This window comes from Glycine soja, chromosome 6, assembly GCF_004193775.1.
Source record: "Glycine soja cultivar W05 chromosome 6, ASM419377v2, whole genome shotgun sequence".
NCBI classification, from domain to species: domain Eukaryota; kingdom Viridiplantae; phylum Streptophyta; class Magnoliopsida; order Fabales; family Fabaceae; genus Glycine; species Glycine soja.
The window spans coordinates 38,184,059-38,205,706 of NC_041007.1; the positions used below are offsets into that span (position 1 = coordinate 38,184,059).

At 32.1% G+C, this 21,648-nt stretch overlaps 2 protein-coding genes across 3 annotated transcripts; one reads left to right on the top strand and one right to left on the bottom strand.

Annotated features, from left to right (window-relative positions):
• Positions 1 to 772: 772 nt before the first annotated feature.
• On the top strand, positions 773 to 3,900 carry LOC114416893. Of its 2 annotated transcripts, none has more exons than XM_028381935.1 (3): positions 773 to 943; positions 3,255 to 3,359; positions 3,522 to 3,900. In XM_028381935.1, exons 2-3 carry the CDS (start codon positions 3,284 to 3,286, stop codon positions 3,626 to 3,628), a joined length of 183 nt encoding a protein of 60 aa, XP_028237736.1. In that variant the 5' UTR covers positions 773 to 943; positions 3,255 to 3,283; the 3' UTR covers positions 3,629 to 3,900. The 2 variants fall into 2 exon arrangements, with proteins under 2 accessions (XP_028237736.1, XP_028237737.1); XM_028381936.1 differs by lacking the exon at positions 773 to 943 and adding an exon at positions 1,562 to 2,192.
• A 540-nt stretch (positions 3,901 to 4,440) lies between these two features.
• Positions 4,441 to 10,413, bottom strand: LOC114416892 (MLO-like protein 11). The gene is made up of 15 exons (XM_028381934.1): positions 10,214 to 10,413; positions 9,855 to 9,912; positions 9,459 to 9,694; positions 9,247 to 9,363; positions 8,832 to 8,889; positions 8,037 to 8,131; positions 7,321 to 7,395; positions 6,808 to 6,893; positions 6,389 to 6,438; positions 6,245 to 6,285; positions 5,826 to 5,996; positions 5,692 to 5,727; positions 5,283 to 5,350; positions 5,135 to 5,195; positions 4,441 to 4,815 (listed from the first exon to the last, which is right to left on the bottom strand). Exons 1-15 carry the CDS (start codon positions 10,337 to 10,339, stop codon positions 4,552 to 4,554), a joined length of 1,542 nt encoding a protein of 513 aa, XP_028237735.1. The 5' UTR covers positions 10,340 to 10,413; the 3' UTR covers positions 4,441 to 4,551.
• Between the last annotated feature and the right edge of the window lie 11,235 nt (positions 10,414 to 21,648).

Here is a 21,648-nt window from a genome sequence, read left to right on the forward strand (position 1 = left end):
TTAACATTTTAATAATAACACAAGAAAATAATAATAATAATAATGGACGTTGTAAAAAAACAAGTTGAAGAAACAGAAAAAAAAAGAGTTTTTTTATTTTGATTTGCATATACAGTACTAAAAAAAAAGCAATATGAAATCTTGATGCATATCAATTGCCATTCTTTTGATGCATATTCATTGTCTGGACGTTGAAAACAATATGAATACGAAATCTTGAAGCATATACAGCACCCTTTTCTTTTGATTTGCGTAATATACATATAGTATGAACAATATTGACTATCGATTGCCATTAAAAAAATAGATAAAATTGATTGAAAAGTTGTAAGAGAATGAACCTGGTAGTGGTTTGTGTCTTGTTCGGCAGGAGAAAAAAAAGTCTTTGGAAGATTATGAAAAGTCTGAGATTGTTGGAGGAGTATTTTATGTGTATTTCTAACTAAAAAGTCTCTCAAAATCCATTCCACAAAAGAATCCATCAAAATCTATTTACTTTTGAATACCAAAAGATATTTTAAAAGTGGTAAGAAATCTCAATTGAATACCAACAGATTTTGTTGCCCTGAAAAAAAATCTTTATTGTCTTAATTGAATACCACAAGACTTTTTAATAATAAAAAAGTCTTTTAAAATCCTTTGAAATCTTAATCTAATACACCCTGTAAGACTGTGTGTTGTTTTTTTTTTTTAACCCCTCACAGACTATAAAAATATGATTCTATTATACAATTATAAAATAAAATCGGATTCACATGAAAAGAGTATTTTTGGAAAAAAAAAAAAAAGAAGAAGAAAAGTGTCAGCCCTTGGTAGTAGGGCCAATAGGAACTCCCTTAACATAAAACGATGCAGTGTGTAATGAGAACAATACTCAACGCTGTTTCTTGCATCTGTTGCAACAGTGAGCAATACTTTGCAAATTGTAGGCAAAGGTTCTAAGGTATACACTCTTTTTCCCCTTTTCTCTTTTCATGGAATGGTGGGGATGGTTTCAAATGATTTAAAATAAGATGGGTCTTGAGGATTTTGTCTTGTTAATTTTGTTTTAATGTATTTGAATTTTGTTATTTATTTATTTTATCCAAATTCCGTGACATTTTTCTCGTATTTTCTTTTTCACTGGGCTGAAAATTTGGAATTTGTTGTGCTTTGGCTATAGATGGTAGATTTCTCATCCTTCCAATTGTGATGATTACATTTTTTGTTTTGCTTAAATTTTATCCGCAAGTGAAGGCAGAAGCTCACCTTCTTCCGCATTGTTCTGAAGATTTTATTGACTTTGTTAATTGGTAATGAGTTTTGGAGAAAATGAACTTCTAAGATAGTTCCTATTGCTTCATTGTTTTATGTACACTGTAAGACAGGATTGTTTTAGGGTTCAACTGTATGGGAAATAATATTAATTAAGATACTGAGTTCAATTTATATACACTATTAATGTAGAAGTTTTATACAGATATCCAATAAGATTTGACCGCTTTACAATATAATCTTATTCATTAATATAATGTGGCGATAAGGTAAATTTCTATTCTTAAAAGTATATAATTTGCGGGGAAGGGGGGATGGGGTGGACAGGTCCAGGTTTTCGGTAGCTAGGGTGCTGAGAATCGCCTGCAAGGTGGAGTATGTATTTCAAGCATGCTAAGCTTGGAATGCAGATTATGGAGGAGATAAACATTAAGCAGTTTTGTATGGAAGCACAGATACAATATGACATATGGATATGTATGAACATGGGGATACTGGAAAATTTATTAATTATAAGACAATACAGTTTGGGGGATGCAGCACAACACTTGTTTTTCAGTTGCAGGGTCTCTTATGCAATGTGGAATAGATGCTATCTTTGGGTGGTACTAAATTCTGTCCTGCATAATGAGGCCAATAGCCACTTCTTACAACACTCAATCTGGGGGATCAACAAAAAATCAAATTACAAGTGGAAACTTACCTGATATGCTGTCATATGGGGTATTTGGCTTCATCGAAATGCTATTGCATTTAATGAGGAGCTACTGGATGAGGGGAAGCTGTGGGGCCTTATTAAAACAAGATCCTGGCTGTGGTTGAAATCAAAAGTGAAGAAATTGCTCCTTTTCGTGGTATACTTGGTCAACAGATCCGACGTTATGTCTAAAAGAAATGGCACAGTAAGCTACGTGGGACTGCAACAGATATATGGAAAGGTGCAAGCGTGGTTTCTGTTATTTGGATCTCAAGTTTTTTTTTGCCTAATACAAGTAGGGAAGTAATATTATACATTTCTCCTGGTTTGTTGGGTTGGTTATGTTCCTATCAGTTACCCAGATAGTGTTTTAACATGTGTTGGTGGATTTAGTTTATACACGGCTTTTGGTGGGGGAATACGGGATTAACACATAGGCTGTTACTTGTTATTACAATTTATAGTAGTATCTTGTGAGGCTGAGTTATGGTGGGAATGAAACAGCTTAGGTGTCTTTCCTATTTGTAACTTGGTCAATCAAGTCCTCTTGTATTTGATAGGGTACCTCTGGACTCTGGTACCTCTTTTCTTTAATATATATCCTTTTTGGTTGATAAAAATAAAAAAGAATAAAATAAGACATGGCACAAATATATTACCATGTATAAAAATAGTGTAAAATTAGCATCTATATTACCATGTATAAAATAAGACACGGCACAAATATATTACCATGTATAAAAATAGTGTAAAATTAGCATGAAAGCACAAAGCTCAAAATAGAGAAGAGAGTGAATGTTTTTAAAACCTAGTGTTAGTTGATTAAATTTTTCATCATATATCTAGTTATTGTATTTATGTTTGTATTCGTATAAATTTTAAAAAAGTATAAGTATAAAAATAGCAAAATGTAACTTAAAATATCCCAAGTGTTAATGAAGTTTGTAACACAAGTACTTGTTTGACATGGGTATAGAGACTATGTTAGTATCCATGTTTCCTAGACAGGGTTGGTGTTTGTTTCTTAGATTGCTGAAAAATTAGAAATCAGACAAGAAAGCTGCTATGCACAGTGATGAATTTGCAGTCTGAATGCTTTGAGATGTAACTGTTAGCTTTCGTGGTAACAAAGAAAATTCTATTTAGTTATTTGAGTTTCTAAATTGAAAAAATAGAAATAAAGTATGATTTAAACAAATTGTTTGCTTGTGTCAAATGGGATGGGATACTTATCGACAGTTCAACAAATTATGCTAGTTTCTCTTTTGCTAAGCTTGTAGTATAATCTTATCCTTCATTTCAGAGCATAGTTTCTGGCCTATACTACATACCATGGGAAGCAGAGGAATAGTTCCGGACAAGTGGTCCATGAGAATTCTTTGGGCTTGTGCTATTGGAAGTGCCGTCAGTAAGTATTCTTTACCTATTTTCATTGGTGTCATGTCTTCTTTCCCCTTATCTTGTTATCAAAATCATACTTTTAATATGTCTCCAAGTGTGCTCCTTTTCTCACAAAACTTAATTCAATTACAATCTTACTTTTCTACTTTTGATAACTACAATTGTCTAGGCTTGTATATGGTTGCTGTAGAAAGACAAGCACAGAACAGACAGAGGATGCTTGCTGAAGAATTGAAAGCAATGGAGTCAGGGGAAAGCAACGGCGAAGATGGCTGAATGTTATGCTATAATTTTATGAAAAGTATGTAGTATCAAATAGGAGATGCAGAGTTTCAGATTTTCTGAAACTTCTCCGAATGATGTAAAAGCTTTCTGTGTTCATCTTTTGTCAATTTGCTAACAGTACAATTTCTAAAGGTTTGAGCATTTTCCAGTGGGAAAATAATGAAGTAGATTTTCATTTCAAATGTGTTACCGAAAGGATTGAAATGAGCTTTGCAACCTAATTTTTAACATATGAGCAAATAAATTTGTTAAGTTACTTTTAAGTTGTACGTTCTTTGATGATTTTATTTTTGCCTACTTGAAATAGTTTCCCATGCTGTTGCTAGCATGTTGAAAAGCATGTGCCACCCCATTCACACGGGGTTAGGACCATGTGCCTACTGCAAATAATGTCTTGCATCAATTGCAAGAGCTTGTGCCATGTAAGTTACACATTTTGAGCTGACTTATTACGTGCTTGGTTTGAAAAAATAGTTAGGTAACATAAAATAGTTAGGTACTGCACTATTTTGGCACTGCACTATTGCACTGCACCTTAGAGGCAAGGTTCCAAAATTAAACCTCAACACTACTTTTTATTTTCGTTGGTGTCTATTCAAGTTTAACTCCTTAGCATTTTAAAGGGGGTTCATTACAACTAAAGTGCATTATATATATATACTTGGTCCATGGTTGAGTTTAAAAGGACACTAATGTCTCCCATCTTATTATTTGTATCATTGATAAATCAGTAATGGCAAAAGCTTTACCATATCCAGTAACCATCTAAATTGGAATTTGGTTTGTCAAGGAAAGGAGCCAAAAGTATTCACCTCATAACTTAAAAAATCATACAAAATTCACCCTCATCAATGTACCATTCAGCTTGTTTTGTTTTCATCTTTGACATCATTTTCTTTTGTGCATTATCTTTCTTATGGCATAGAATAAGATCTTAGCATTTTTTCTGCTCTATAACGGAATGCTACTGCTGAAGGATCTGAAGCAGAGTGTTGAAGGAGGGGGGTAACAGGGCTATTTGAAAATCTATTTGCTGATGATTCTGCTCTTAGTGGTTGTAATTCAAAACCATCAGTGAACTTGCCATGCCTTCTCTTTCTTCTTGCTGCCTTCCCCCAGTAATCAATTGTGTCCCTTACATGCTCTGGAATTAATGCAGCCTTAAAGTTTGTTCCCATCTGAAACAAAAATAGGAAAGCTGTTACTGTATCTGACATGAAACAGGCAAAATTCCTTTAGTATAATAAAAAATTACTTAATGTAATTCTTGTGCAGGAACATATATGTTAGTAGTATCACATCTAAGTGAAACCTGGGAGCAAGGTATATGCTATTCACATCACTTGGGACTTAAAATGAAAAATAATGCCATGTAGTTAGACCTTATTAAAAGAAACTTGATCATTCAGAGAAAATTAACACTTCAAGTAATCATGTAGTCTTTTATTCACAAACTATGTCCTGAGGGAAAAAAAAATCATTTGTACAAGATATCACCTGTGTAACAAGTGCATAGAGTGGCAAAGTACTGTAGCTGCAGAGAAACTGTCCAGCGAACCTATCATGTTGTAAACAAGGAGTTAAAAGGAATTGTTTTAACATCCTAAGTAGTTAAGGACTTAAGGCTGCAATGATTTCTGCATACCCCAGGATTAACTTTAAATACAGGAGGACATGATTCCTGATAATGCAATAGTTGTAGCCAAACTGCCACTGCGGATGAAAAATTCATTTTGGTTAAATGCAGAAGGAACAGAAAAAAGTAGATATTTATCATTCTTCTTGGGGTTCATTAGCTTGCTCTGTGGAGTGGTTTATCATATCTAAGGTAAACTAGTAGCCATCATTGACCAAAAAGTTTAAAAGTTGCAGTATGGAGATAATGATAACTAATCACAAGTATAGTTGTACCTTATTTGATTACTCTCAAATATGATTTCTTACTGTACATTATTGTTTTATACAATTTATGATTTATGATTCAAGCAGAACTTGAAATTTTTTTTCTTTACTGAAAAGTATAATTCTCTTTCTTAAGATCTAGAAGGAAGTACCCAGAACCAGAAGAATGAAGCCAATTCAAATGCATTCTGCAGAGAAGAAAACCAATAAGCATGCGTCAGAAGTTTGTAAGAAAATAAATATAAGTACAACAGTTATAGCACATGATGTAACAACTGTCGCCAACCTGGAAGAGAATGAAATGGATCAAGGAAAGCAATAGTTCAGGCTTATTAAACCAGAAAAGTTCATCACGAGGTGTCAACTTTGCTTCAGAGAAGAAACCAGTTATTTCAGCATTCTCCAATACCAAGGTTGCAATAACATGCTGTAGCTTTGTTCCAATTAAAAGAACAAGCTGCGCAGGAGCAAATAATAGAAATAAAATGAGAGTTGAATAAAATATACCCATCCAAGAAATTCAACACAAGGCAACATTTTAGATAATCATCTACTGTAATTCTCCTTACCATAGCACATTCATTCACTGCAATACATATAAACTTTGTATGCTAATGATTGATTCATCAAGTCATGGAAAAGAAAAATGAGACTGATACATACAAAAAAAAAATTAAAAGGTAGGAAATGACAAAGCTAACTTACAGAATTAGGAATGAAAGCTATCCATAAATAGAGATTTGATCCTGTTATATACCAAAGAAACTAATTGTAAGCTTGGATAGTGTGCAAAAAGATTTAGGTAATCTAATAGAAAAATAGGACTTCAAGTGGAAGCTAAAAGCATACCTTTAATGTTGAATAGCATGAAAGCTACAACAAATACCCAGAGTGGAACACTACAAGAGATTTTCAAGCAGTCATTTTTAGTTTTTAATATGCGCTTGAGAATTTTTTTTTTATAAAAAAAACAGCGATAATATAAAAGATAATATGTTACATGTGTCTTAGGCCAAAATCAAGACAACATATATTCTTTCCTCAGTATAATGATTATTCAAATTGCCTGTTAAAATACTTCATAGATGAAATGATGACTTTTTGTTCAACAATTTATAGAAATACTGGTCATCCTAGAATTTATGATTGTTCTTAATACATAAAAGCACACGAGATATTATTACACTAGATGAACAAAATAATAACTGCAAAGGTGCTAGTCATGAAACAACTGTAATTTGTAACAGCTAAATTTCAACTATACTAACCTCACACCAACTATCATTTGGAAATCCTCTTCCATAGATTGAACCATGTAACTATGAAAATCATATTTCAATGTGAGGTTGTGATTCTGTCATGAATAGGGAAAACAGACTGAGTAAGACATTCACAAAGTAGTGCACACGCACACTTCATAGTGCATACTAGTATACTACCAATAAACCTGACATACAAGTGCTATGGTGGATTGTTACTTCAACCAAATTAAGGTAGAAACATAAAATCAGAAAGAAGAGAGCTGAAATTAGGAAAATTCATGAAGCATCATCTTTTCAATAAGAACATTTCCGTTTCTCCTATAAGCACTTTGTAGTTGTGATTGTGACCTCTTAGGCCATAGTTTATCTCCAAATATTATATGGTGAGGAAAGTGTTTACATAACAACCATATCCTTGACTTAAACAAAGTGACCTTAATGTACAAAATGAGGTAAGAACCATATTAGGTTGCTTTTGAATAAGAAACATTTAGAATTCAGACAAATTCTATTGGATACCATGATGAAGCCTTTGCGAAGTGTAAGATAGTCGGTGCGGCCCACAGAATTCCAAAATTGTCGTAGAAAACTTGTCTGCAATTCAATTAAATTTGAAATTAGATAGCTGTAGAATTACATTATAAGGGAATGCAGGGTCCTAAATAGAACCTATATATGGTATCACGTTGATGACAAGTCAAAGCCATTTTTTAATATAATCTCTTTTAACTCAGAAATAGATGGAAACACTAACAAGACATTATATACAAAATCAGGAGGAAAAACCATAAGTTAACAAAACATTGAAACAATATTCATATCAAGAAAGTTTGGCTTCAAACAATACTGAAAGATAGGAGAGATTCATGGTATCTATCATCTCCAATGAATTATTTTAGTGATTGGATTGCCGAAAACATAAATTCTTTTATATTTTATCAAAGATTCAAAGTAAAACAATAATCATTCAACTTTTGATTTTGTTTTACTGATCATACTTCAATGCAGGATTCATTTTCTAAGGTTATGACCAATTTCATAAAACATTGCAATTAACTCCTTCCGATTTTTGATTAAAAGTCTAGCCCTTGTTTAGAATAATCTGTTAAACTCTCTTATGGACTGTTTGATTTCAAACTAAAATAATGCTTTTTTTTTTTAATAGACATGCTGAAAATACAAATGAAATTTAACTAAATGGAAAAGAAGAAATAAAATGGAGGTTCTGTTATTACCACCCAACTGAGGAAAGTGTTTCTGACCAATGGATTTGATCTATGAAACATAACTAAATTTGATTGATTTTGCATTGCAAAGTGTCTTGTGATTCCTGTTCCAACACAAGAATAGTCAATCCATTTCAGAAGATGAATTTAATATAAACTACATGACCACACGTTTCCCTATATCATAAAACATTTAACAATTCATTTCTGGAAGGGCTAAATGTTCAATGCTGAAAATGATTGTTTTGTACATTTAATTGAACTTCAATGGTCATCAAGAGTCTTTTTAAATGAAATGGCACATAAGAACATAAAAAGCTTTAAATAGCCTCAGAAAAAGAACTAAGGAAATGATTTCTAGATCAAGAGAACTTGTTTTTTTTTTTTTTTTTTATTGTAGATCAGCACTACTTGATGTTAATATGAGTAAAATTCTTTCTGTTTAAGGAAGAAATCTCACAATTATATTTTTTGATGATAAGCTAATTTATTAACAAAATAAAGAGAAGTAGACAACAAGGCATGATGATATAAGTGCAACATAATTTCTTGGCAGATTCAGTAAAGTGAATCAGAAGAGAGCGAGAGATCAGAACGAAACATGGATATTAATTTGGATTTTACATAAATGACAGAGATTATATTACATATGGATTATAAATTAGAAGTACAAACAGACAACTGCATTATTTTTACAGTCCATCATTGAAGTAGCTACTTACAAAGGACAAAATGGGATTACAGAATACATAAACATGAATGACCACTTATCTAGAGAAGGAAAGTGACATATTTTGAGCTTACCAGAAAATGAATGCCGATCCTTGTGAGCCTCATTCTCCCACATTCTCCAACTGTGAATCTGGTTTGAATTATTACAGTGCTACTATATCAAACAAGAATTCAAAATAATAGAAGATTGAAGTTTGGACAATTTCTGAATGAGATTGCTTCGTATTCCTATGATTATGTTTCATGGAATGTAATAATCCTCCCGTGATAGCACAACGAAATTACAGGTTGGATCGATTTCCACATTTAGAATGAATAACTCAGTAATTTACATTGTTGCCATGTTTTCAGCATAGAAAAGAACGTGAACATGAAGATTCAACATTTAATAATGATAAACGGAACACATTAAGTTATGATCATTTATTCAATAATGATAAATAAATGTGTGGCAGCCAGATCTTGTCTCTAAAAGAAAACATCTCACCTTCACAATGGCTAACAGCATTGTTAGACAACTGTAAGATATGTGTGTTACAGCCATAACAAAAATGAAACGGTGCAATTGCTCTAGACCTTCATATGAAACAAAAGGTTCATAACCCTGAGCAACAGAAAATTCCAAGTTGGCTTATATTTTTTCGTAGCAATAAAAGCAAATGATAGTCAAACTTACAACATTTAAGGTATTAGTCATACCTCATTGCAGGAGTTTCTATTTATACCCTCCAATATCCTCCTATTTAAGTGTGGGTAAGTGGAAACCATTAACAATTTATGCTCTTTTGAGCCATTCTTTTCCATCGCTTCTTCAATCTCAGATCGAGTACATGGAGCAAAATCACTATTGTAGAATTTCAATGGAATGCAAATATTGGCTATCAAGTCTGAGGTAGCTGTCAATAGAAGTGATATAAATCCGAGCAGCATCATCTCTGAGGATGGAATTGCAAACTTGTGAGAGTTGATAAATAGGAAAAAATAAATGTTAAATAGAATTAGCTTATTGTAGAAAAGTCAGTAAGCACTATGTACCAAGAAATCAAACTTAATTATAAAAAAGTATTGCAGTAGAACTTAATTAATGCATGATACCTTCTTGCATTTTTTCCAAAGCTGCAAGCAAGGACTTCTGATTACTTTTCCTCAACCACTACAACCATAATAAAACCATGTACTTCAGTATTGTGATCAAGTATTAACAAATTAAACATGTGCGGTTAAACTTTATAGAGCATGAGTTATTTTGGGACCTGATCAACATAGTTACTTCTGATCTTAGATTAGTGTGAAAATAAAGTAAGGTCAACATGGCACTTTGGTCACCAGAAAAGGGATAGAGATAAAGAGGCACTTTATTCATAAATACATTCATTTTCACTTCTGTTGATGATTTATTGGCATCACAAGTAAAACAAAAGGAAAAAGCTAAATCAAGATACTAGGAATCTTACACTGCTTAGATAGTGAAGGGCGCGCTCCACAAGCAAAGAAACACCAACGAAGATTGACAAGATAGAAGCAATAGAAAATGTTGGTGTAAAAGACAATGGTCGTGACTCTTGTTCATTCTCCTCCATTGAGAAGTATCCTAATCCCAAACCAAATCTTAAATATGACCAAGGCTTAAAAAAATGAATCTAAAATATAGGTCTCATTGATGATAAACTACATACAGATTGCACAACAAGAAGTCACACTACAGCAACATCTAACTTTGATGATACAGAATTGTTTGAATAGAAGTCCTTAGTGTGATATGTTTCATCAACAAATATATGCATTCAGTAGGTCTTCCTGATTCCAGTATACAGACTTAGCAGAAGGCCTAAAAGGAAGCTTCCAGTATTTTCAATCTGTTCATATGATCTAACAAAATTCATACCCAGGTTTGAGCACAAGAAACATACCAATAACACTTGTTAAGATTTGAAATTGCGGTCACGGTTGTAGATTCATCTCAATCTTTGTTATTGTGAGAAATTGCGGACAAATGTGACTGCAAATGCACTTGTGTTGTGATCATGCAGACTTCAAAAATCTTGATGTTGTAGCTGAAATCACTGTCACAGACCCTTTTTTTAGAACCTAGACACTTGCACAAAAAAATTGGCTAAACTACAAGCCCCAAAATGAACCTAATCATTTCTCCGTGCGTATCAAATCTTTTAAAAAAGTTTCTACCAAAGATAGTGGGAAGAAATTTTTTTGGCTTGTTTTCTTGTCTTTCTCCATAGATACTTTATATGCAAATTTAGACCAAACCCATTTTCAAATCAACATTACGATTTCCTAGTTTCCACAGACACGTTCCAAACTCTGAAAAGAACCTCATTTCCAATATTTACAGCATCAATAGAGCCAAGCAGATTTAGACATCCTAAATAAAATACGAGGAAAGGTCTAATGTTACTTTTTTCCCAATATCCAACACTGCACAATAAACAACCACTTTGAACAAAGTCATGAATCTAGGAATCTCAGAGTGAAAATTGTTTCTATCTGTTACAATTCACAAGTGAACCAGAAGAGGGAAGAGATCTAATCTCTCTATCAGTCACATGTTTCAGAGTTCAGACCCGAAAACTTTTAACAGCCTGACACGTATTGAATGAATACTTAGAGCCAAAATCAAGATTGTGGTAATTTCCATACGAATTGCGCAATTGTTGTACACTGTCTTCTCTTCATATCTTCCATGCCCATATGTCAAATCTCTTGTACCATTTTTTTTCACAAAATGCATGCTGGAAAAATAAAACAAACCAAAACCAATTTTTCATGCAGCAAACACGTGTTTCTTATTATTTTCCTCTCTAATATCACACATGTAAATGTACTGGATCCTTGGTCTCTATAGTAATTGTCCTATGACAACGCTTATAAGGGACTGGGTTTGAGTCCGATATATGTCTATACATGTTGTCTACTACTATCAAGTATCAACGATTTTATCAATGACACTTATGCAGAGTAAATATACAATTTTGTCCTTGGAAGTAGTGATTTTTATCAATTTCATCCTCAAGATTTTTTTTGGACGGATTTCTTCCTGAAGAGATTGTGTATATATAGTTATTACAAATTAGTCCTTCCGTAGCAAAGTTAAATTTTTAATGACATGATTAAGTTAGCATGTCAATGACCAACATTTATGTTGATGCAAGTATAGGATTTAAGTCTTGCAGATGAAAAATATATGATTCATAGGGGAGACTCTGTTGAAGATGGTCTGTTAATAAATTCTTTAACAATGATTAATCATCCATAAATACTTTATCCCTATAACGTAGTAACCAAAACAAAATTAGCATGTTAATAGTATACATGATGCCACATGAAACACACTTGGGTAGATGTGGAACAATTTTATTACAATTTAGTCCTTCAACAAAAATTGCAAAACATCATGCTTAGGTTTTCTTCCTCCTTTTGTAAAAGAAAAAAAAATGGTCCTCTGATATCTACATCCTGTTGTAGTGCTTGGTCGTGCAAGTGTTAATACACGTTGCTTGGAGGTCTAAGTGTTAGTACGCTAACCATCCTCAAATTAAGCATGGCTTGAAGTTCTGCAGAAATCCTCTTAAATAAAGCCTATAAAAAGGAATATTAAAAAATATTATTAATGTTTGATTGTCTTTCAATACATGGGTATGCTTATTTCAGAGATTTTTAGGGCTGACGATGAAACAATAGTGAGACTTGTGAAAGAATATAATCTATAGATAAAGTTTCAACCTTTTGTCATGATAAATAATAGTGAGACTTGTGAAAGAATATCTAGATTGAATTTACGGCGAAGGTCATGATGTTGTTGTGTTTTTTAGTCTCTTATATTTTAAAAAATCAAACATGCATGTTTTAAAGGTCATAAATAAATGAATAGGGTAAGTTTTGACTTGGATCGACATAACGGGATTAAAAATAATCTATCAATTCATTTATATTTATTAAAATTTCATTAAAACATACAATCTATCTATAATTTATTAATGATTTAATTATTTATTTAATCCTTATAGTTATATAACTTTTACTTTTTAGTTCTTCTATGATTAAAAATCATCTCTTTTATTCTTTATATATATATATATATATATATATATATATATATTATCTTTAATCCTTATAAGTTTATATAGTAGAAACTAAAATAATTTTCTTTTAAATTCATATTGACGCAATGGTGTAAGGTCTTGTTGAATTTACATGTGAGAGAACAATGTATGGGAGAATCCCTATTCGATTACTTTCATGTGTAAAATTTTCTTTAGGCAGTGACAATCACACACATTGAGCTAGATAATTTTTTGATCCAATGGGTTGATGGATAATCATAATCTTTGACTTAGGACAAAAAAAGAATTAATAACTAAAAAGTTTGTACAATTATATAGACTAACTAAGTAATTAAACCTATATTAAATAAAATCTATCTAACTCCTCCATTAGTAATTTTTATAAATGGGCTTTTTTAAAAGATTTATAAATATGGATACAATGAATCTATCTATATTTTTTAAAAAAATAAAAAATTTCAAAAATTATAACCGTCAAGTCACAATTTCCTTTTTTTTGGTACACTCAAGTGGCGTTGATGAAACAAACCAGCCCCCACTTCATTAATTTTAAGGGTTCCCACTTTGTCATTATTATAAATACAACTCAACCCTAACCCTAAATGAGAACAAAAACCTTAAAGGGTAGAGTTGATAATGATATTAATTTTCTTTAGTTTCTCACCCTCACCACAGGCACACACTTGTGATTGCTTGCTTGCCATGGAGGAGATGTTGGGAACAAATTAAAATAAAATGAAAGAAATAAATAAGAAGAAGATGCACAATCTTGAATTAAATAACAAAATAACAGTAGCAAAATAATTTGATTGACACCACATAAATCAACAATGCAATATATATCATACAATAAGAACAATGAAAATAAATTAGGGGAAGAAAGATATAGTCTGGGTTGAAGCGCGTAAACGCTATCCTTTGAGAGAAAACGCCTCACTTGGTAGGAAAATTTGATTGTGCTCCTCTCCCAAGATACGAAAACCTGTTGGTTCCGATCGTGTGTAGCGAAAGAATTCCCAAACCTTCTGAACACCAATGCTCTTGTTCTAAAGAATAAGTTTTATAGGAAAAGAAAGAGAAGATATTTGGAAGAAAGGAACGAAGTTATCTGCTTGTGTTGTTCTTTTTTTAGAAAAAAAGAAAGAGATATGTATAGGCACAAATCACCTTGTGCAGCAAACAAAAACATGACTGTTGGAAAAATGACCGTTGAAAACCAACCTACAATTGCCAAAACAAACGTAATAAACTAGTTGACTCATTAAAACAAACTCTTAAGAAAATCTAAAATAAATATTTTATTTTATAAAATAGAATTAATATAATTAATATATATTTATAAATTTTAAATTAATACACAAATATTTACCAACATGAGACGCATGAGTTGTTCAACACGTTTGACAGGGACAATGATGGAAAGATGTGGATATCCAATCCGAAGGACATGCACCTCTTGGTCGATGTAAAGCCGACTCGCGAGTAGCTGCAAGACATGTTGGAGGAGTTCAACCTTAGCCACTACGACTACATTGACATCAAGAAGATATTATTAGATGGTCTAGGACTATCATGTTATCCATAATGTCAACCAATAATCATGTGACACGTGAACAATTAAAGATATATTTATTAAATTAAAGATATATTCAGTAAGTATCTAACAAAAATTAATTGTGTTATGAGAAGGAGTTCATGGACTGTTACCAGAAGAACACCAACTTGAAGGAGCTTCAAGACGTGTTGATGTCTTAAATACACGGGAGATGTTTCTGGTGGGTTCTTGCATGTTTTGGGAAGTGCTTTGGTGGGAATATTCAAAGAAGTTTACCTCCCCAAAGACATAGACAAATTCACGGCTTTCCTCATAGGGTTCATCATTAACCAAGTGCGCAGAGGCTGTGGTCTTCAAAGGAGTTGGAGAATTATTAGCATTGGATTCATAGCGTTGACTTCCAAGAATTCAACGAGGGTCCTCTTCCAGGGAATAGTTAAACGAGTCTCATCATCATCTTCCAAAAATTCAACAACATGAGGTGACTAAACAAACTTTTCATAATTAGGTTAATTAATCAATGGCTCCGTTATTCGCTGGATAATGGATAATTAAATAAATGGATGGATGTTCTGAATTGATCTTTTGTTTACTTTTTTCATGCAAATTAAATCATCAACAGGATAATATGATAGGTTATCTGCAATCTGTAGTTTGGAACCAAAAATTAATTCAGAAACTAACAAGTTGTTTAATTAATCACTGATGGGAAATGCAAAATTATAAATAGAACGCATGTGGTTGGCTTAATTTGGAACGGCAGAAGACTATATATATGAAAGTAATTAACAATATATTCATCATTAATATAAATTTATTAATTTTATTAGTTATGCGTGTGAATAGTTAAAATAAGGTTGTTAAGATGTTTTTTTATATACTAGACTCGTAAAAACTATAAAAACTCTTTTTAAGAAAGAAAAAATTTAAAATATTAAAATAATTATTTCTAAATAATTTAAATGATGATTTGTTATTGTCATGTATAAAACTCTAATGTATTTTATTTATTATGTATTGAATATTAAAAATATGACCCATCATTGAAGATATATATATATATATATATATATATATATATATCAGAAGACATTTTAGATTTTTTTTAATATAAAAAAGATATATGAACGAAGCATGATAATAAAGAATGATTAATCCAGCGACGCACACGAATGAGGCGATTTGCAGTGGACTTTATTTAAGCAGTAAAACAAATTTATAAAAAAATTACCTTTTTTTTTATAAAAAAACAGAATATTAGTTTGTTCAATATATAAATAAATTTTTATTTTGAAGGTATTACCTCTCGCATTTCTTATCCATTCTACTTCTCATGTATTTCCAATTCGCATTATCTATTAGTTACAATAATCTTATTATATCATGTTATATATTTTAAATTCATATTATCTTTCAATTGCAACAACTTTATTGTATCATGTATTCCAAATTTACATGACTGACTAATTAGTGTGCTTATTTCGTATTTTGAATCCTCATAAAATATAATAAAATATAATAATAATGTAAATTACATTAAGATAAATAATATTAAAAAAAATATTTTAATAAATTTTATATTATTATACTTGTGTTGTCCATTGTTAATCAAATAATGCATATAATAAAAAATTATTTTTTAACTAAGAATTTGTGTTGTGTTGTTCTCTTTGTCTTATACCCTATTGCGTAACAAATGCAACTTTATAGTTTCAAAATTCACAACAAGAAAAATACTATTTCTGAATTTATAAATTATATTTTAAATTTATGCTAAATAATATATAATATTGTGATTTAAATTTATTTTTAAAATTATTAAAATTCAATGTAAAAAAATTTAGATTGGAAGAGATAACTAATTAAGAAAAACTAGTATATATATACATAAAGCTAAAAAGTTTATGCATGGTTTGAAATGATTAAAAAATATTTTTTTTACTAGGTTTGGGGTGATGTGTGAATTATGCTCATATTGTTTTAACATAAAAGAAGCAGGAAAAAAAGAAGAAAATTAAAAAATTACTCACTTTGAATAGATGGTGTATTTTTTTTCTGAATAGAGAAGTGAATTTGGTAATACAAAACTGAGAGTACCCCATCCTATTTATAGAGTCTGTCCATCACAGAGCTCAACCAATTTTTTTTATTAAAACGTGAGATAAAAGTTATCAGAACGTGAGATAGGAATTATCAGTACGTGAGATAGAGGATGAGAATAAAATAAAAATAGAACGTGGAATGTGACCCTGAACGTGGGTCATTCCAACATTCTCTCACTTCGTCCATTTAACTCAATATCAACCATAACAAGAAACATAATATATATATGAGTCATGACGATAGGTCCTCTGATGATGAGTAATATCTTTCATGTACCGCAATATATCAAGTCTCTCAACACTAGCTCTCAACTTAATGAATAAACCATATGTTTATTCTAAATCTAAACCGAATGATTTTTCTCGAAATAAATAAATATGTGCACAAAATCATATCATAAAATATCTAACTGAATAAGATTTTCATTGAAAATAACAAATGTATGTACAATGAAATTACATCATGGAACCAAGTCTCATTCGTACTACATGATCCTTAAAATTCTTTGGTGGCATGCCTTTAGTTAAAGGATTAGCAATCATCAACTCAGTGTTAACGTGTTCAATGACCACTTTCTTTTCTTTAACACGTTCTCTTATGACTAAGTACTTGATGTCGATGTGCTTACTTCGACTTCCACTTTTGTTGTTTTTAGACATAAACACCACAACAAAGTTGTCACAATACAACTTTAATGGCCTAGAAATAGAGTCCACAATTCTAAGGCCAGACATGAAACTCTTCAACCATACACCATGCGAGGTAGCCTCAAAACAGGAAACGAACTCAGCCTCCATAGTGGAAGTAGTAGTTAAGGTTTGCTTGACACTTCTCCAAGATACAGCTCCACCGGCTAACATAAAAATATAACCAGATGTTGATCTTCGTAAATCAACGCAACCAGCAAAATCTGAGTCGGAGTAGCCAATCACTTTCAGACAATCAGTTTGTCTGTACATGAGCATGTAATCCTTTGTTCCTTAAAGATATCTCATCACTTTCTTTGCAGCTTTCCAGTGGTCAATACCTGGATTACTTTGATATCTTCCCAAGACTCCAATAGCGAACGCAATATCAGGTCTAGTGCAAACCTGAGCATACATAAGGCTTCCAACTGCTGAAGCATACGAAATATTTTTCATGTGTTCCCGCTCAAAATCATTTTTGGGGCACTGACTCAAAGCGAGTTTGTCACCCTTCACAATGAGAGCTACACTTGGTGAACAATCTTTCATGTTAAATCTCTCTAAAACTTTGTTGATATAGGTTTCTTGAGACAAGCCTAAAATGCCTCGAGATCTTTCTCTATGGATCTTTATGCCTATGACATAAGATGCCTCTCCCATATCCTTCATATCAAAGTTCTTTGAGAGAAATTGTTTCACCTCATATAGCATACCCTTATCATTAGTCGCAAGCAGAATATCATCTATGTATAATACAAGGAAACAAATCTTACTCCCACTGACCTTCTAGTATATACAGTGATCCATGACATTCTCTTCAAAGCTGAATGAAGAAATGATCTCATGAAATTTTAAATACCATTGGCGGGAGGTTTGTTTCAATCCATAGATGGACTTATTAAGTGTTCACCAACACTAGATAAGAATCCCTCAGGTTGTTTCATGTGAACCTCTTATTCAAGATCACCATTCAGGAACGTCGTTTTCACATCCATTTGATGCAACTAAAGATCAAAATGAGCTACTAATGCCAAAATTACTTGAAGAGAGTCTTTCTTAGATACAGGGGAAAATGTCTCTCTGTAATCGATTCTTTCTCTTTGAGCGAATCCTTTAGCAACAAGTCTTTCCTTATGTCTTTCAGTGTTGTCTTCTAAGTCTTTCTTTGTTTTGAAGACCCATCTACATCCGATGGCTTTTACACCAACAGGAAACTCAACGAGATCCCAAACTTGGTTAGATGCCATAGAATCCATCTCATCCTTCATAGCATTATATCACAAATTTGATTCCTTAGAACTCATGGCTTGTGAAAACGTCTCAGGATCATTTTCGGCTCCAATGATGTAGTCTAATTCTTGTAGATACACTACATAATCACTAGGAATTGCTGTCTTTTTTACTCTAGTAGATCTTCTTAATGCTGCTTGGTCATCATACTGAGGAACTTGTTCAACCGGTTCTTCACCAGTTTGTTCAATATCATCATGTTGTTCCTCACAAACAACTTGATCTACATGATCACTTTCAACAGCTTGTGGAACTTCAATCACTGGTTGTCTAACACCCATTTTAACTTAAGGGGTGGGAATGACTACCAACCTATTACTTGTCCCAGAAGGTTCAGCTTCATAGTGATCCCTTTCAGAAGAAATGTTCTGAAATTGATCACTCTCATTGATCAAGTCATTTTCAAGAAACTTTGCATTCCTTGATTCCACAATCCTAGTGTTGTGGGATGGGCAATAAAACCTATACACTTTAGACCTTTCAGCATATCCAATGAAATACCCAGTAATAGTCCTAGGGTCTAGTTTCTTCTTTTGTGGATTATAAATTCTTACTTCAAACGTGCATCCCCAAACGTGTATATGTCACAAACTTGGTTTCCAACCCTTGAATAACTCAAAAGGTGTCTTTGAGACAGCCTTGGTTGGAACTCGGTTTAATATATACGCAGCCGTCTTAAGTGCATCAATCCACAAAAATTGAGGAAGCTTTACATTACTCATCATGCTTCTCACCATGTCTAATAAGATTCGATTTCTTCGTTATGTCACACCATTCTGATCTGGAGAACCAAGCATAGTGTATTGGGCAACAATCCCATGTTCTTGAAGAAATTTTGCAAATGAACTTGGTGCTTGTCCATCCTCTATGTATCTACCATAGTACTCCCCACCTCTATCTGATCTCACGATCTTAATTTGTTTTCCACATTGTTTCTCAACTTCAACCTTAAAAACTTTAAAGACATCTAAAGCTTCATTCTTAGAATGAAGTAAGTAGAGATACATATATCGTGAATAATCATCTATAAAGGTTATGAAGTATTTCAGACTATTTGCATCCATGTCTGGACAACATATGTCTGTATGTATAGTTTCTAATAAATTAGAACTCCTCTTTGCACCCTTTTTAGACTTGTTAGTTTGCTTACCCTTAATGCAATCTACACAAGTCTCAAAATCAGCGAAATCCAAAGTACTAAGTACTCTTTCATTTACTAATCGCTTGATTCTCTCAATAGAGATATGTCCTAATCTCCGGTGCCACAACATAGAGGATTCTTCATTCACAATACATTGTTTTAACCCAACATAAATGTGCATAGAATTATAAGTAGTGTCGCTTTTCAATTCAATCGAATAAAGACCATCAATCAATTGACCATAACCAATAATTTCATATTTATTCAGTAAATTAAAACCAAAGTCTGTAAAATTAAAATAGAATCCCAAAGGTGCAAGTTTAGAAATAGAAATTAAGTTTTTACCAAAACTAGGAACATAAAAAACTTTCTCCAAATGTAATTTAAAGCCACTACTTAAAACTAAGACGCACGTTCCAATGACCTCTACATGCGAGCTCATCCTACTCCCTGTGTAGATGCACTACTCACTTCCCACTGGCTTCCTTAGGGTTTCCATACCCTGCAAGGTATTAGAAACATGGATTGTAGAACCAGAGTCAATCCACCATGTATTATGATTCACATTAATCATATTAGATTCATAACAAACGAAAGTAAATGGTGTACCTTTCTTCTCAAACCAACTTTTAAATTTGGGGTAGTCCTTCTTTATGTGTCCTTTCTTTTTACAAAAGAAACACTTTGACTCCTTTTTAATTGTTGGTTGAGTCATAATCCTTCCTTTATTGGTGCCTACAGACTTCTTCCTATCCTTTCCAAAAGTAGAAGTAGTCAAATTTACCTTCTCACCCTCTTCCATTATCAGTCTCTCCTTTTCTTAAACACACATGGTCATCAGTTCATTAATAGACCATTTATCCTTATGTGTGTTATAGGAGATTTTAAAGGGTATATACTGTTGAGGTAGGTGCACAAAATGAAATGTACCAGGAAGGATTCAGACATGGTAACTTCTAGGGTTTTCCATAGAGCCACTATGTCCCTTAAGCGCATGATATGTTCACGCACACCTTTTGTTCCAGTAAACTTAATGGAAGAGAATTGCATAATGAGTGTGCTAGCAAGCGACTTCTCAAAGGTCATAAACTGTTCATCAATGGCTTTCAACAGATCTCTAACCTTATTATGCTGGTCAACTGAACCCCGGATACTAGCAGATATGTTGGTTTTTATGAACATAACGGAGAGACGATTAGATCTCTCTCACTTTTCATAAAGGTCAACAACATCATGTTCGCTAGTTTCAGTAATAGCTGGTGCTCATCCTTCCTTATAGCATAGTCAATATCCATCCAACCCTAATGAAGGAGAATTCTTTCCTTCCAAACCTTATAATTATCACCTTTCAATATGGGAAGGTCACAAGAAATATTCATAGATTGTGAAACTGTAAACCAACACACATGCTTATGAAGAAAATTTGAGACTAAACAAATGTCATGTTTGCCAATGCAAATCATGTCTCAATATATGAATCTAGTGACACAAAACTTGCCTGTGGGCTAAAGTCCTACTCAATTAGATTCATCTTGCAACTTTACGATAAAACTATTAAATCATGTTATTTTCCTTAATTCCTGTGGGTAAATTAAGAAATATAATCTAATATTTTATCCTAATTAATCATACAAATACAACAAAATTCTTGTGGGTAGATCTCATCACATTACATATGATTAATCACAATTAATATTTCTAATGTGATTATAAATTTAGCATATAATTTTACTCAATTAAAGATGTTATGAATATTCTCTAATTTAATAAAATTATATTAATCACTTAACATTCAATCTTAATAGGAGCTAAATATTTACATAATATTCTAAATAATGTAAATAAACCAAATAATATTGCATAAAATATTCAAGATAATTTTGCATGTATAAAATCATGAATCATACACACAAAACTTCAACATTAAATAAATATTATATGCATATGATTATCCAATATTTAAAACACATAAGCTCTTGATCATTAAATTTAATGTGCATAAATTATTTAGCTTAATATTGTATGCTTAAATACC

What these genes read in the sequence shown, in the direction of transcription:
- LOC114416893 (XM_028381935.1), top strand. Translation starts at nt 3,284, where the DNA reads ATGGGAAGCAGAGGAATAGTTCCGGACAAGTGGTCCATGAGAATTCTT. An exon ending in TGCTATTGGAAGTGCCGTCA is followed by an intron (nt 3,360 to 3,521) that starts GTAAGTATTCTT and finishes ACAATTGTCTAG; the next exon opens with GCTTGTATATGGTTGCTGTA.
- LOC114416892 (XM_028381934.1), bottom strand. Translation starts at nt 10,339, where the DNA reads ATGGAGGAGAATGAACAAGAGTCACGACCATTGTCTTTTACACCAACA. An exon ending in CCCTTCACTATCTAAGCAGT is followed by an intron (nt 9,913 to 10,213) that starts GTAAGATTCCTA and finishes TTATGGTTGTAG; the next exon opens with TGGTTGAGGAAAAGTAATCA. An exon ending in TTTGGAAAAAATGCAAGAAG is followed by an intron (nt 9,695 to 9,854) that starts GTATCATGCATT and finishes TTCCATCCTCAG; the next exon opens with AGATGATGCTGCTCGGATTT.